The sequence below is a fragment of the Chrysochloris asiatica genome, unplaced genomic scaffold (genome assembly GCF_000296735.1).
Source record: "Chrysochloris asiatica unplaced genomic scaffold, ChrAsi1.0 scaffold00205, whole genome shotgun sequence".
Taxonomy (NCBI): domain Eukaryota; kingdom Metazoa; phylum Chordata; class Mammalia; order Afrosoricida; family Chrysochloridae; genus Chrysochloris; species Chrysochloris asiatica.
Genome location: NW_006408723.1, coordinates 3,857,878 through 3,872,947, shown reverse-complemented (window position 1 = coordinate 3,872,947; position 15,070 = coordinate 3,857,878). Strand labels below are relative to the sequence as shown.

General features: G+C 39.0%; 1 protein-coding gene across 1 annotated transcript in view; it reads right to left on the bottom strand.

The window, feature by feature from the left end:
- Positions 1–15,070, bottom strand: part of HIATL1 (hippocampus abundant transcript-like 1) — a 74,702-nt gene that overhangs the window by 44,656 nt on the left and 14,976 nt on the right. Inside the window, exon 3 of the mRNA XM_006872591.1 lies at positions 7,477–7,539. Within this exon, the coding sequence (XP_006872653.1) occupies positions 7,477–7,539 (63 nt within the window). The remainder of the gene's footprint in view (positions 1–7,476; positions 7,540–15,070) is intronic.

The window sequence follows — 15,070 nt, the reverse complement described above, 5'->3', positions numbered from 1 at the left end:
CTTCGGTCTTTAGTGTTTAATGTATCAAATCTGTTCTTCATATGATCTCTAATTCAGTTGGGATATATTCAAGGAGCTCTGGTAGCACACTGGTTACAAGTTGGGCTGCCAACCTCAGGGTCAGCAGTTCGAAACTACCAGCGGTTCCGCGGAAGAAAGATAAGGCTCCTGTAAAGATTTACAGCCTCGGAAACCGTGTGCAGGGTCACTATGAGTCGGAACTGACTCCATGAGACTTAATAACAACAACATATTCAAGGTCATATTTTGGCTCTCATTTTTTTCAGCTTCAGTTTGAATTTGCATATGAGCAACAGATGGTCTGTTCCACAGTCTGCCCCTGGCCTTGTTTTCACTGATGATATGCAGCTTTTCCATCTTCTCTTTCCACAGATGTAGTCAATTTGATTTCTCTGTATTCCATCAGGTGAGGTCCATATGTATAGTCATCTCTTATGCTGTTTAAAGAAGGTATTTGAAATGAACAAATCACTGGTTTTGCAGAATTCTATCATGCGTTCTCCAGCATCATTTCTATCACCAAGGCCTTATTTTCCAACTATGGATCCTTCCTCTTTGCACCCAACCTTTGCATTCCAATCACCAGTAATAACCAATACATCTTGATTGCATGTTTCATCAATTTCAGATTGAACAAGTTGGTAGAATTCTTCTATTTCATCCTCACTGACTTTAGTGGTTGGTTCGTAAATTTGAATAATAGTGGTATTAACTGGGCTTCTCCTATAGGTACATGGGTATTATCCTATCACAGACAGCATTGAACTTCATGACTGATCTGGACATGTTCTTTTTTACAATGAACGCAACACCGTTCCTCTTCAATTTGTCATTCCCAGCATAATAAACCATGTGGCTGTCAGATTCAAAATGGCCAGTACAGTCCATTTCAGCTCACTAATGCCTAAGATATTGATGTTTGTGCGTTCCATTTTATTTTTGACAACTTACAATTTTCCCAGATTCATACTTCGTACATTCCATGTTGCGATATTCAATGGATGTTTACAGCTGTTTCTCTTAATTTTGAGTTGTGCCCCATCAGCAAATGAAGGTCCCGTGGGCTTTTCTGCCACAGGATTTACTTCATTCACGTCATCACGGTCAACTCTACTTTGATGAAGCAGCTCTTTTCCAGTTGCATTTTGAATGCCTTCTAACCTGAGGGGCTCATTTTCTGGCACTATATCTGACAGTCTTTCTCTGCTATTCGTAAGGTTTTCAGTGACTAAATATTCGGAAGTAGTTTGTCACTCCTTCTTCCTAGTCTGTCTTCGTCTGGAAGCTAATCTGAAACCTGTCCACCATTGGTGACCCTGCTGGTATTTAAAATACTGGAGACATTGCTTTCAGAATCACAACAACTCACAAGCCACCACGGTATCACAAACTGACAGACATAGTTATCATATACTCTTAATGGCTTTAATATGCATTTTCTTAACATATGTAGTTGGCAAAATATTTGGCTAAAACAACTTGTGTTAAGATCGTTAATATGTCTTAAGGCTAAAAAGAGCATTTGTTTATCTTCAAATATTATTATTAGCATTACAGCTGAATTTGAGTGAGCAATGGACAATGAATAAAGCACTAAGTCATTTAAACAGTTCTGGAATATTTTCCATAAAAAAAATTTCACATTTTACAAAAATATTCAGGCTCCCTTTATAAGTCAAGAGGAACTTGCAACATGTAGATGAATACTACCTCAAAATTCGATTCATTCCTTTTTAAAAAAAAAATATTTTTTATAGAATACTAATGACCTTTATTATTTATAATTAGATCAAAGAGAATAAGCTCACATCAGTCAAACTGCGGTTGGTTCTTATGTGCATATCTGATAAATATGAGTCTTGTTCACATTAAACACATAAAACAAGAGTCAGCATTCTGACCTAGGACCTACTAAGGGTGTACTTAAGAATGTACAGAATGTACATTCTCAGAGTGCACAAAAATTAATCAGGATGGCGAAAAAGAAGCCAGTCACATAAATTCAAATTAAATTCAAGGAGATTTGTAAGGAGGGGAAGGGTCAGAAAAGAATAAGTCTATGTGCCAGAGACTGCTGGGAAGAAAGCATTATGGGCAGAGGGTTGGGATGCTTAGGAGCAGGGAGAAAGATGGTACAAGGAAAGCAGCCACAAGAACAAAAAAAAACCAGAATGGAAGTAAAAAATCAAATTTATTTTTAAAATATAATATGTAGATTTTAATAAATAAGTATGCAAGTATATAGCCATTGCTTCAAATTCTGATCACAAGTACTCCTAAGATTTATTTAAAAATAACAAAAGCTAGCATTCATCTATAGTATACATTATTCTATACATTTCACATAAATTCTACCTGTGAAACAGATATAATTATAGTCTTTATTTCAGTTCTTCAAGTTAAGAAATTAAGAGTTATTCTATATTCATACATACATTGTTTTGAAATTTGCATTTTAAGTCAAAATTTACACAGCAAATTTGGTTTCCTTTTTACAATTTCTGCCAGAAACGTTCAGCTACATTAGTTACATTTTCCACAGTGTGTCAACATTCTGTTTAGTCTACGCTCTGGTTGTCCTCTTTCTGGTGCTGTAGTTTTCCTGCCCCCTTGTCATCTCTTTTTTGCTTTAGAGAAACTGTGCATCTTTTGACCTTGTATATATATTTTTTAATGGAGCACCATTCTCATGGGTACGATCCTTTATTTTGTGTGGCAATTTAACAATTCACTAAGACATGACCTTATGATAATTTTGGTTCAAGCTTTAAAGAGTATCTCAAGGCAAAAGCCTGGTCAAGTATGTCTGGATCGCTGGTGAATTTGAGTTCTGTGATTTTATCCCATATTCTATTAGGGCCCATCTATTGTTGCCCTGATCATAACAGCAGGCAGTGGTAGCCAGACACCATTTAGTTCTTCTTCTTCTAATCTCAGAATACACGAGGTTGTGGCTAGTGTAAGATATTAGCCCTGTAGGCAAGGTTCTTCTTTGGCAAGTACAGATCATTAATTGTATCTTAATGGCTTGCAAGCTTTTACGACTCCAGATATTACTCACCTCAATAAGATGCAGAGTATGAACTTTGTGAACTGTATACTTCAACTGACAGTTGTCCCATGAGACTAAAGTCCTAAACCTTCAAATTCAGAAAACCAGAAACAAATCTATAAAACCAATTCACAAAGTAATTCTGAAGCTATCTGTAATGGTATCCTCTGTAAAACTATGTGTGTTCACATAACTAACTGTAGGCACACACACACATACACACACACCTATACTTATACACATGTCTACTCCAAAACAAAACAGGAAAGGAACAAAAACAAAAAACAAACACAAAACCCAATACCCACCAAGTTGATATGCAACCATATAGTCACTATGGTGGTGGTTGTTGTTGCCAAACTATACATGTTTAAATGTCATCAAGTGGACTCCTACTCATAGCAACCCTGTGTAGGGTTTCCAAGGAGCAATTTGTGGGTTTCAACTGCCGACCTTGAGGTTCAAACTGACCTTGCGGTTCAGTGCATTATCCTGCAGTATGACACCAAGACAACAATTTCTAGTATAATTGTTTATTTGGTCATTTAGTGCTACTTTCTCATCACCAAAAATTAACAAGTATCTGATCTAGCCAAGAGGTACTTCTGACCCACTGGTAAGCACAATGAACAATGACTTCTGTGAAGACAAGAATATATAAAAAGGTGGAATTATATAATATTTGTCCTTATGTGTTTGACTAGGTTTCTCTATCATTATGATCTCCAGATACATCAAGTTTTAGAGACTGATTATTGTTTTTTATGGCTGCACAGTATTCTGCTGTATGTATATTCATTTTATTTATCCATTTCTTTGTTCAAGGGCACTTAGGCTGTTTACGGGGTCCTGGTGGGGCACTGTGGGTTAATGTGCTGGACTGCAAGGTAGCTCTGAATCGCAAGGTTGGCAGTTCAACCTCACCAGGTGCTCCACAGAAACCCTAAACAGGGTTGCTATGAGTTGGTACTGACTCGACGGCACCTGACAAGGCTGTATGTATTTTCTACCATTATAAATAATGCTACAATGAACACAGAAGTGTATATGTCTATTCTTGTTACTTGTATTAAAAGTAGAATTAATGGATCATAAAGCAGTTTTATTTCTGATGTTTTGAGGAAGTGCCATATGGTTGCACCATTTTACAGTGCCCACAGCAGTGGATAAGGGTTCCAGTCTCCACATATCCTCATCAATATCAATGTTGTCATATTTTGGTTTAAAAATTTTTTTTAATTATGAATTAAGTGAAGGTTTTACAGTCATCCAATCACATACTTTGCTTCATTACAATGATTGCAAATACCTCAATGTACCATCAGTAACAGTGGTGATGGTGGTGGCTGTGTGCTGTGGAGTTGTTTCCTACTCATAGCAACCCTGCAGAGTTTCTGAGGCATCGTTAACCGTACTTACCTCTATTTCCCTTAACTCTTGTTAAAAACAAAAAAAAATATTTTCTCTTTCTTTTTTCGTGTGTGTGTAGATATGTTTGTATTTATTTATTTACTGTGAACTGAGTGAAGGTTGAAATACAAGATCATCAGCTTTACATTTTAACTAATTATACAGTTTGTTTCATCTAAGTGATTGCAGCAAAAGTTTATCCCGCTTCCCCAAACAGTGGTTTCTATTTACATTCCACCCACCTTCCCACCCCTTCACAACTTTGTCTTTGGTAAAATGTTGCCCTTTGGATTTTGAATGCTTGACCACTGAATGGTGAGCACACCTTACTAGTGTTGTTATGCCTCCCTATAAACTTGTTTTAACTAGTTTGCTGAAAACTGGACCACGATGGTGAGATCTTTTCTAGCTCTTTCTGTTCTTCTTCAAAAAGTTCAGCTTCCCAGATTATATGTCCAGAATACAGAATGAATTAGTATGGCAGGTGCATACCTTTAAGACATGCAGTATCCCCTTGCTCTGTTTAAACATTCCACCAAGTTCCATCAGATGCCAGCAATGGTATTCCTCATTCCATATCCTCTTCTAAATCCGGCTTAAATTACTTAAAGCTCCCTATGTACTGATGCAACCATTTAAAAATTATCTTTAGCAAAATTTTACTTGTGTCTAACTCTATTGTGCCATCTTTCTTTGGAACGAGTATAAAACTGGCCAGATAGCTATCTTCCAGAAATCTTAACAAAGACTAGTGAGTGCTTCCAGTGTTGAATCAATTTGCTCAAACATTTCAATTTGAATTCTGGCAATTACTGCAACCCCATTTTTTACTAATGCCTTCAGTGTATCGTGGATGTCTTCCTTCAATACCAGCAGTTCTTGATAATATGCTACCAATTGAAATGATTGAATGTCGACCAATTTATTTTAGTACAATGCTTCTATGTGTACTCCTTCCATCTTCTTTTGATGTTTCCTGTCCATTGTTGTTGTTAAAGGCCATGAAGGCAGTTTTGACTCATAGCAACACTGTATGGTGTTTCCAAGGTTTTAAATCTTTTGTGGCTACAAAGCCTCATCCTTCTACTGTGTTGTGGCTGGTGGGCTTGAACTGTCGACCTGTGGTTCACAACCTGGTGCTTACTTATCCTATGGAACCACTGTGCTCACTGGCCATACATACCTTTGAATTTTTGCTTCAGCTCTTTAATCTTAAGAAATGTCCATCATGTTCTGTCCTATCGGCTTTCTAACTCCAGATCACTGCACATTTCATTACAATACTTTACGTTTTAAAGTCTCCTTGAAATTTTCTGTTAAGCTCTTTTATTTCATTTCTTCTATTCACTTCAGCAACGTGGTGTTCAAAAGCAAGTTTCAGAGTGACTTATGACATCCAATTTTGCCTTTTCAGTCTTTCCTGTCTTTATAAGGATTATTTGCTTTCTTCATGTATTATGTTCTTGATGCCATCATACAACTCGTCTAGTCTTCAGTCAATGCATTAAACCTATTCTTGAAATGGTCTCTAAATCCAAGTGGGATATGGTGAAAGTTGTATTTTAGATCTTCTGAACATGTTTTAATTTTATTCAGCCCCAACCTGAATTTGCATATGAGTACTTGATTGTATGTTCCACAGTCTGACCCTGGCCTTATTTTGGTTGGTGATACCGAACTCCTCCACCATGCCTTAATACAGATGTTGTTGTTGTTGTTAAGTGCCGTCAAGTCGGCTCCGACCCATAGCGACCCTGAACAGGGTTTCCGAGGCTGTAAATCTTTACAGGAGCAGAAAGCCTCCTCTTTCTCCCGTGGAGCAGCTGGTAGTTTCGAACTGTTGACCTTGTGGTTCACAGCCCAATTCGTAACCACTACGCTACCAGAGCTCCTTTAGTATAGATATGGTCAATTTAATTCCTGTGTACTCCATCTGGCGAGGTCCACGTGTATGGCACTGTTATTGTTAAGTGCTGTCAAGCTGGTCCCAACTAATCGCAACTCTGTATAGGGTTTCCAATGAATGGCTGGAGAGTTTGAACCGCCAACCTTGTAGTTAGCAGTCCAGTGTTTATCCTACAGTGCTACACCAGGACACATGTATGTTGTTGTTTTTAAGTGCTGTCAAGTCAGTGCCAGCTCATAGTGATCCAGTATAGAGTTTCCATGGAGCAGCTGGTGAGTTTGAACCACCAGCTTTGAGGTCCGCTGCTTTACCCCAAAGGGCCACACTACACATGTATACACTACACAAGTATGGTCACGAATAAATGTTTTAGGAAAAAACAAAGTAAATAAGGGACAATAGAATATTCAACCATCAAACTGTTATTACTATTGTTGCTCCCGAACAGTTACCATATGACACAGCAAATTTACTAAAGGAAAACAAGTACCTATAAAGAAAGTCACAGGAACATAATCCATAATACCTAACATGTAGAAACAACCCAAACATCCAGGTAAGTGTATTTATTCAGCACAAAGTAAAATTATGCACAGATTGGCATTATATAAACTGGAAAATTAGACACTAAAGTGGGACAGGAATATATCATTATATTTTTAATTACTTACTTATAAGCTTTTCTGATAAGTATCACATTAAAACTTAAATAATGAATTTAGACTCAATAAAAGTCAAGTGGTTGAAAACTCAACAAGTTGTAAGAAAGGAGCTATCTAAAAACAATCAGTAGAATTTGCCTACCTTGCTCAGTTGATAGGCAGAGCAGTTAAAAATCCACATAATAACTACTATGTACCTGTTAATTAAAGTGAAATATGTCCTATAGAGTATCCAAACTGCTGTTAGCAGTAAACTCCTGCTAATGTGTCGTATTGTTTTGGTTTTGATAACACAATTAAGAATGTAGACTTAGGTCTCTAGAACAAATAGTAAAAGTTTCTAAGTTCTGCTTAAACTTTCTAATTAAACTACAAACCAATCCTTAGCTTTGGTTCGTTCTGAACCACACAACAATTGTTCTTACCTTTACACCTTGAATGAGACCATTCATGAGGAATGTGTGTTCAGGAAATGTTTCATGTACAACCTATAAAAAGCAAACAAACATTAAGAAAAATGCAAACTAAAGAACAAGATTTCATGTCTCTATAAATGATAGGTAAATAAGATCACTCTGTAATGGAAGAAAAAATAAAAAGAATGAACTAAACAAAGAATGTTAAAAGCATGAAAAACTCATCCGACAAAAACCTACGGTAAGTCAAGAACTCAAAGCTAGGTTAAACATTCAAAGTTGTTTTTGCCATAAAAACATGTGCAACCAAAACAACTTACTGATTGTTTACCCACTACAACCACAACTCTAACCTGGAACCAAAAGAGCTACACAATTTCAAGTATATACCTGCAGACTAGCTTCCTATCACCTCATACATGTACTATTTGATGTTGTGAAGTGTCATCGAGTCAGTTCTGATCCATAGCAACCCTGTATAGGGTTTCCAAAGAACAGTTGGTGAGCTTGAACCACTGACCTTGCAGTTCAAACAACTCTACAGTCAGACATATTAGCCCATAGCGCCACACCAGGACTCCATGTACTACTTTGTTGTTGTTGTTAAGTGCCGTCGATCCATAGCAACCCTGTATAGGATTTCCAAAGGGCAGCTGGTGAGCTTGAACCACCGACCTTGCAGTTTAAATGACTTTGCAGTCTGACCCATTAGCCCACAGCACCACACCAGGACTCATGTACTACTTAAGTAGTTGTTTTTTGTTAAGTGCTGTTGAGTCGGTTCTGACTTATAGCAACCCTATATAGGGTTTCCAGGACTTTAAATCTTTACTGGAACAGAAAGTCTCCTCTTTTTCCCATGGAGCAGCTAGCAGGATAGAACCACAAACCATGTGGTTTGCAGTCCAGTGCTTATCATCTGAAACCACAGTGTTCCCACCTAAGTAATACAGAAACTTAAAACCTTGAATTTGGAAAGTGACTCCACACTGCTAACCTCTCTAGGTGCTTCATGAAAACAAAAACAAAAATTATCTCTGAAGAGAGTCCACTGAAGGAACATATATATACATTTTTCAAATATACTAACTAAAACAAAAAAAAAGTAGTCGGATTTATTTACACTAAGTGTAGTTAGTGGTTATGATTTGGGCTACTAGCATCACAGTTAGGAGTTAGAAACCACCAGCTGTTCCGTAGGAGAAAGACGAGGCTTTCTGCTCCCATAAAGATTTACAGCCTCAAAAGCACTATACAGGGTTGCTAAGAGTTGGACCCGACTCCATGGCACATAACCAACCAACCAATAGAGAGTTCTGAAAAGGAAATCAAGAAAACAGTACTTAAATAGCCACCCAAAAGAAGAAATACTTAAGAAAAAAATCTAACCAGAGAAGGCAACAAATCTTTCCAGCGAGGGTCATTCCCACCCCCTCCATACACAGAGTGACAGGGATGGGCAACTTGGACACTGACTACCCAAAATGGGGAGGCTACAAAGGCAAGAAGTAACTAACTGGCTTACAAGCTTTCAAGAGGGAGCTTAGATCCAGATGGCGCAGAGGAAGGTAGAATCTCCACTGCATAGTATCCAATCTGTCTGGGCGGAGCTGATGAAAGGAAATGGACATAGGCCTCTTGTGGTACAATAGTGAATAATTACTATCCAGACTGATGTGAGTGTTAGAAATGTAAAGGTAGATGTTTTGTAGCAAAAGGAGGGGAGTGGCTGACTTTGCAGTCCAGGAGTGGAGGTCCCTGGGACCATCCAGGGAGAAGAGCAGAGTGTGGGACCCTACCCAGAGAAACAGTGACGCCAGAGATGGAGCGGCTGGGGACTCTAGACCCAGAGAGGGAGGGGAGCTGTGTGCTGATGACCGAGGGGAAGGCTTGCAAGGTATACCCTTTGGTTGTTTAATGATGCATGGAGGGGGTTGTAATCATGGCAATGAAATGATATATGATAGGATAAATGTAAAGCTAATGTTCTCCCATGTAAACTGTCATATAATTCACAATAAAACAGTAAAAAAAAAAAACCCTAAACAGAGCAACAAAAGACCTATACTAAGAAAACTACAAAATATTATAAGAAACCAAAAGAGACAAAAAAAAAAAAAGGAAGAATATATTCTGGCAGCATAGTGGTGATGAATTGGGCTGTTAACCCCAAGGTCAGCAGTTCGAAACTACCAGCTGTTCTGTGGGAGAAAGATGAGGCTTTCTGCTCCCATACAGATTTACAGCCTCAAACCCTATACAGGGTCACTATGAGTTGGAAGTGACCCCATAGCACACCACCATATTATGCTGAAGAATACTGTGCACATGTCATCTATAAATATAATTCAATCGCCATCCAGATTCCAACACCATTCATTAAAGAGGTCAAAAAAACTGATCACTAACTTTATATGGTAAAAGGAATGAGACTTCAGATAAACAGAGCATTATTTTAAATGAAAAACCAAGTTGAAGACTTCCGATTGCCTGACTTCAAAACCGACTATACAGCCACAGAGGTCAAAACAGCCTGGTACTGGTATAACAAAAGACACACAAAATGGGACAGAATTGAAAACCCAGAAGTAAATCCTTCCACATACAGTCAGTTGATCATTAACAAAGGGCCAAAACACTTTAAATTGGGATGAGAGTCTTTTCAGCAACCTATGCTGTCAAAACTGAAAGTTCATTTGTACAAAAATGAACCAACACCCATATCTCACACCATATAAAAAAAACACAGGCAAACATAACAGAAAATACAGAAACAGCAGAAGACAAAACAGATGACTGGGACCTTCTGAAAATTAGATACTTATGAGCAGCAAGGGAATGTGGTGGCTCTCTAGGATAAGCACGGAGCTGTGAGCCACAATGTCTGTAGTTCAAGCCACCAGCCACTCTGTAGGAAAAGCGGTGGCTTTCTGCTCCTGCAAAGGTTTACAGCCTTGGAAACCTTATACAGGATCACTATAAGTTGGAACCAACTCAACGGCACTTTAAAATAACAATGTGCAGCAGAGTGAAAAGCAAACACACAGACTGGGAAAACATTTTTTGCAATGACATAGCAAAAAAGGGATTACTCTCTAAAATTAATAGATAACTTCAACACCTCTACAAGAAAAAGACAAATAATTCAATTTAAAAATGATCAGAAGATATAAAAAGAAACTTGACCAAAGAAGACAATCCGGCAGTCAGCAAACATACGAAATGCTTACTCTCAAATACGCTATATTAAAGAGATGCAAATCAAAACAATGAGATTATCATCTCACCTCAACATTAATAGCAAAGTTCTGAAAAGGAAACCAAGAAAATACCACCACTTACAATAGCAACAACAAATGCTGTTACAGATGAGAGACTGGTACTATAATATGGTACAACCACTGTGGCCATTCCTCAAAAATAATTGGAAATAGCAATAACACATGGCTCAGTAATAATACTTCTACTACATGGTATATATCCTCTAAAAATAAAAGCCATTACACAAATATATGTATGTTCATTACAGCACTATTCATATCAGCAAAAAGATGGAGACAGCCTAAATACCTATCAATAGAAGAATGGATAAAGAAACTTTGTTACATACACACAATGAAATATGATGCAATAATGAAGAAGCAGTGAAATACCTCATAACATTGATGAACCTGGAAGAAATTATGCTGAGTAAAATTAGTCTATCACAAAAGGACAAATATTGCATGAGATCACTAATGTAAAAACTCAAGAAAACATTTTCATCCTCAAAGAAACATTCATGAGTAAACATAACATAAGTTACTAGGGATGGAAGGGACGGGAGAGTAAATTCAATGGAGAGAAAGAAGACAGGTGTTAATTTGGGTAACAGGGAAGGCAATATACAACAGGAATGTAGTACACAGGAGAAGACACAGGGAGGAATGCAAGGGCCAAAGGGAATAGAGGTAAACACACTTCTAAATACACAAACCTAAAACAACAATGGTCTACAAGCAGATACAAGGATAGATACACAGGATTAACAGGTAAGGAAGGGAGAGTGGGAGTATACCAACAAATATATAAAGGTTTCATAGAGGATATTTGTGCATGGGTATTTACCTTTGTTGCAAACACATCTACTAATGTGGTAAAGCATTGTTGTTGTTGTTGTTGTTAAGTACCATCGAGTCGGGTCCGACCCATAGCGACCCTGTACAGGGTTTCCAAGGGTGTAAATCTTTACGGGAGTAGAAAGCTTCATCTTTCTCCCGCGGAGCGGCTGGTAGTTTCGAACCACTGATCTTAAGGTTCGCAGCCCGATTCGTAACCACTACGCTACCAGAGCATACAGGGGACAAAATGATGAAAATTTCTTAGACATTACCAACACCATGAGACAAGGAGTAGCTGAGCCTAGGAGTTCAGGATCATAGTCTCAGGGGACACCATGGTAAACTGATATAATGTTCTACATTCTACTTTGGTGAAGCAGCAACTGAGATCTTAAAAGCTCATAAAGAAGCAACTAAGATACAACCATACTGGTCTTTCCATGTGCGAAGTAGAGTAATAAAAATTGAAAACACATGAAATCAATTAGTCCAATGGGCTAAATGGAACATGTGAACATCAGTCTTCACAACTCTAAGAGCAGAAGAACTAGATGGTGCCAGGCTACCAGTACTAACTGCTCCGAAAGTGATCACATTAGAAGTCACTGGATAGAGTAAGAGAAAATGTGGAACAAAACCCAAAATTAAAAAAAAAAAAAAAAAAGACTGGAGAAACCTGAGACTGGCCCTCGGCGACCTTTTGGGTCTGGAACTAGACTCACCTTAGTGTCTCAATGTTAAGCCAAGAGGTAGATAGGCAAATAGGGAGAACACAACACTAATAAGATGCTCAGCATGGAATGGTCAATCATTCAAGATCAAAAGGACAATATTTGTCTATGGACAAAGTTCTGAAGGGAAAGGAAGGAAAAGAGACTGGAAATAAGAATCACAGGGAGGAAGTAGGATAATTACTGTTATATGGAGGGGATTGCAATCATTGGCATTATATGAAGTACATGATTTGATGAATATATAAAACTAATGATCTGCTCTAGATACCGTCAGACAATTCATAATAAAAAGTTTATATAGAAGAGTCAAAATTTATCCGCATTCTGGCTATAGAATTTATTTTAATCGTTTTAGAAAAGACATATCAGTTTTCAACATAATCTCCTTGCTTTTCAATACATTTTGTTCATCTGTCAACAAGCTTTCATATTCCCTTATTTAAAAGTGTTTCAGGCTGAGTGGTGAACCACGAATGCACAGCTGTCTTCACTTCTTCATCAGAGGAGAATCTTCTTCCTCAAAGGACTGCTTTCAGAGGACCAAACAGGTGGAAGTTTTTTTTGTAATGTTTTATTATGAATTATATGATAGTTTACATGGGAGAACTTTAGTTTTACATTCATTCCATCTTATATCATCTCACTGCCATGGTTCCAAACCCCTCCATGCACCCAAAGGGTATCACAGAAACCTGCCCCCTATACTTCCCCCTCCTCCCCCCAGTTTTCGGCCCACAGTCCCGTTCCCTCTTTGGGTCCAAGGTCCCCAGTCACTTCATCACTCCACGTCATCATCTCTGTCTCTATCTCAGGCATCTCTGTTTCTCTGGGTAGGGTCCCACTCTCGGCTCTTCTCCGTTGATGGTCCCAGAGGCCTCCGCTCCTATCCTGGAGTATTCATCACTCCCTTCCTTGTTACAAAACTTCCACCTTTGCATTTCCAACCCTCATAATACGGCATGATAAGCATTATTCACTACAGTATCACGAGTTACCCATCTGTATCTCCTTTCATCAGCTCTGCCCAGACAGATTGATTAGTAACTACTGGAGATTCTTCCTTCCGCCATGCTTCCTAGCACCAGGTTCCCTCTTGAAAGCTTGTAAGCCAGTCACTTCTTGCCTTTGTAGTCCCCCCCTCCCCATTTGAGTATCCAATGTCCAAGCTGCCCTTCTCCATCCACTCTGTGTGTGGGTGTGTGTGTGAATGTTTCTTGCTGTGAGGATTTGTTCCCTCTTTGAGTTGCTGCTCCATAGGTATAGGTCAAGTTCATGAGACCATATCAGCTCACTCTTTTTTTTTTTCCCCCTCTTCTTTCCTCTCCTGGTTGAGCTCCGATCATCTAGTCATCTGGTCCAAGTCACGTGGGTATCATCTGCAAGTGTGGGCGCTCCTGTGCATATGTCTTCTCTTCCTGTAAGCTGGTAGCTCCACTCTCCTCTCGGGTCTCCATGGCCATGCCACTGACTCTGGGCCCAAGAGTCCCCAGGCCTCTTCACACTGCTTGCCAACCAGGTCCCCAACTGGGTCTACAGAAGTCCACTGAACACTGTAGGGCTTAGCTTGCCGCTTCATTGCTGCTTTTACCCCACTTCCCCCCATCGGTGATGTGTATGGTCACCAAGCAAAGTGTACATTTCTGTTGAGTCTTAGTCTTGGAAGGGGGTTTGCGTTGAGAGGACCTGGCCACTTGCCTTGATGTTTTCTAGGGAAGCGATTTATTTGTTCTTGTAGTAACAGTCCATCTGCCTCCATTTTTCCTGCAGGTCTTTCTTTCAAGAGGTATCTTTTATTCTTCTAGGCGCTCCAGGCTGGTCTGCTCATCCTTTCAAGTGGAGATTTCTCATCTCTGGAGATTTGGATGTGGTTCCAGTTTCTACCTATAGTTTTATGTATTGCCAAGGTTCCGCAAGAAGCCTCATTCACTGTGTACGCTATATCCCCATTTTAGGTATTCCAATCAGTCATAAGCAGAAGATGGACTTACAAGCCTTCTAGTGTGGTATTTCTGACTATTCATTTCTCTCCCTCTCTAGTGTCTATTCTATATTATAATGCAAGGAAAACCAAGATTAAAACAAACAAACAAACAAACAAAACAGTCAAGCATCTTAACATGATCGCCCTCCATTCCAACTATGACTCGATGCCTGGATCTCAGAGCTCTGCCGTTCCAAGGCTGTGCATATATTGTCCTTTATCTCTGTCCCATTTAACACTTTCGAACATGCCCAACTGTTCTCCCATCTGCCCCGTTTCTCCATTTCCCTCTCCCTCCCTGTATATTGCCCCCCACCCTAGCACCCAAGCTCTAATATGTCCAATCACCACCCTGCGCTCCGCCCTTCCCCCTTCCCCCCACCCATCACCAAATTCCCAACAACCAACAAAGACTTCCCCCTACCCCCTTTTAGTATAAATTTTTTCTTAGTCTTTTACAGTAGTGGTCCTATGCAGTATTTGTCTTTTTGTGACTGACTAATTTTACTCAGCATAATGTCCTTAAGGTTCATCCACGTTATGTGGTGGCTTACCACTTCCTTGTTAAATGTAGCATAATATTCCATTGTGTGTACGTACCACAATTTGTTTATCAATTCTTCAGCTGATGGGCACTTTGGCTGTCTCCATCTTTTTGCTATTGTAAATAGTGCTGCTATAAACATTGGTGTGCATATATCTTCTGCTGCTATAAACATTGGTGTGCGTATATCTTCTCGTGTTGTGGCTCGTTTTTCTTGTGGGTAAAAACCGAGTAGAGGGATTGC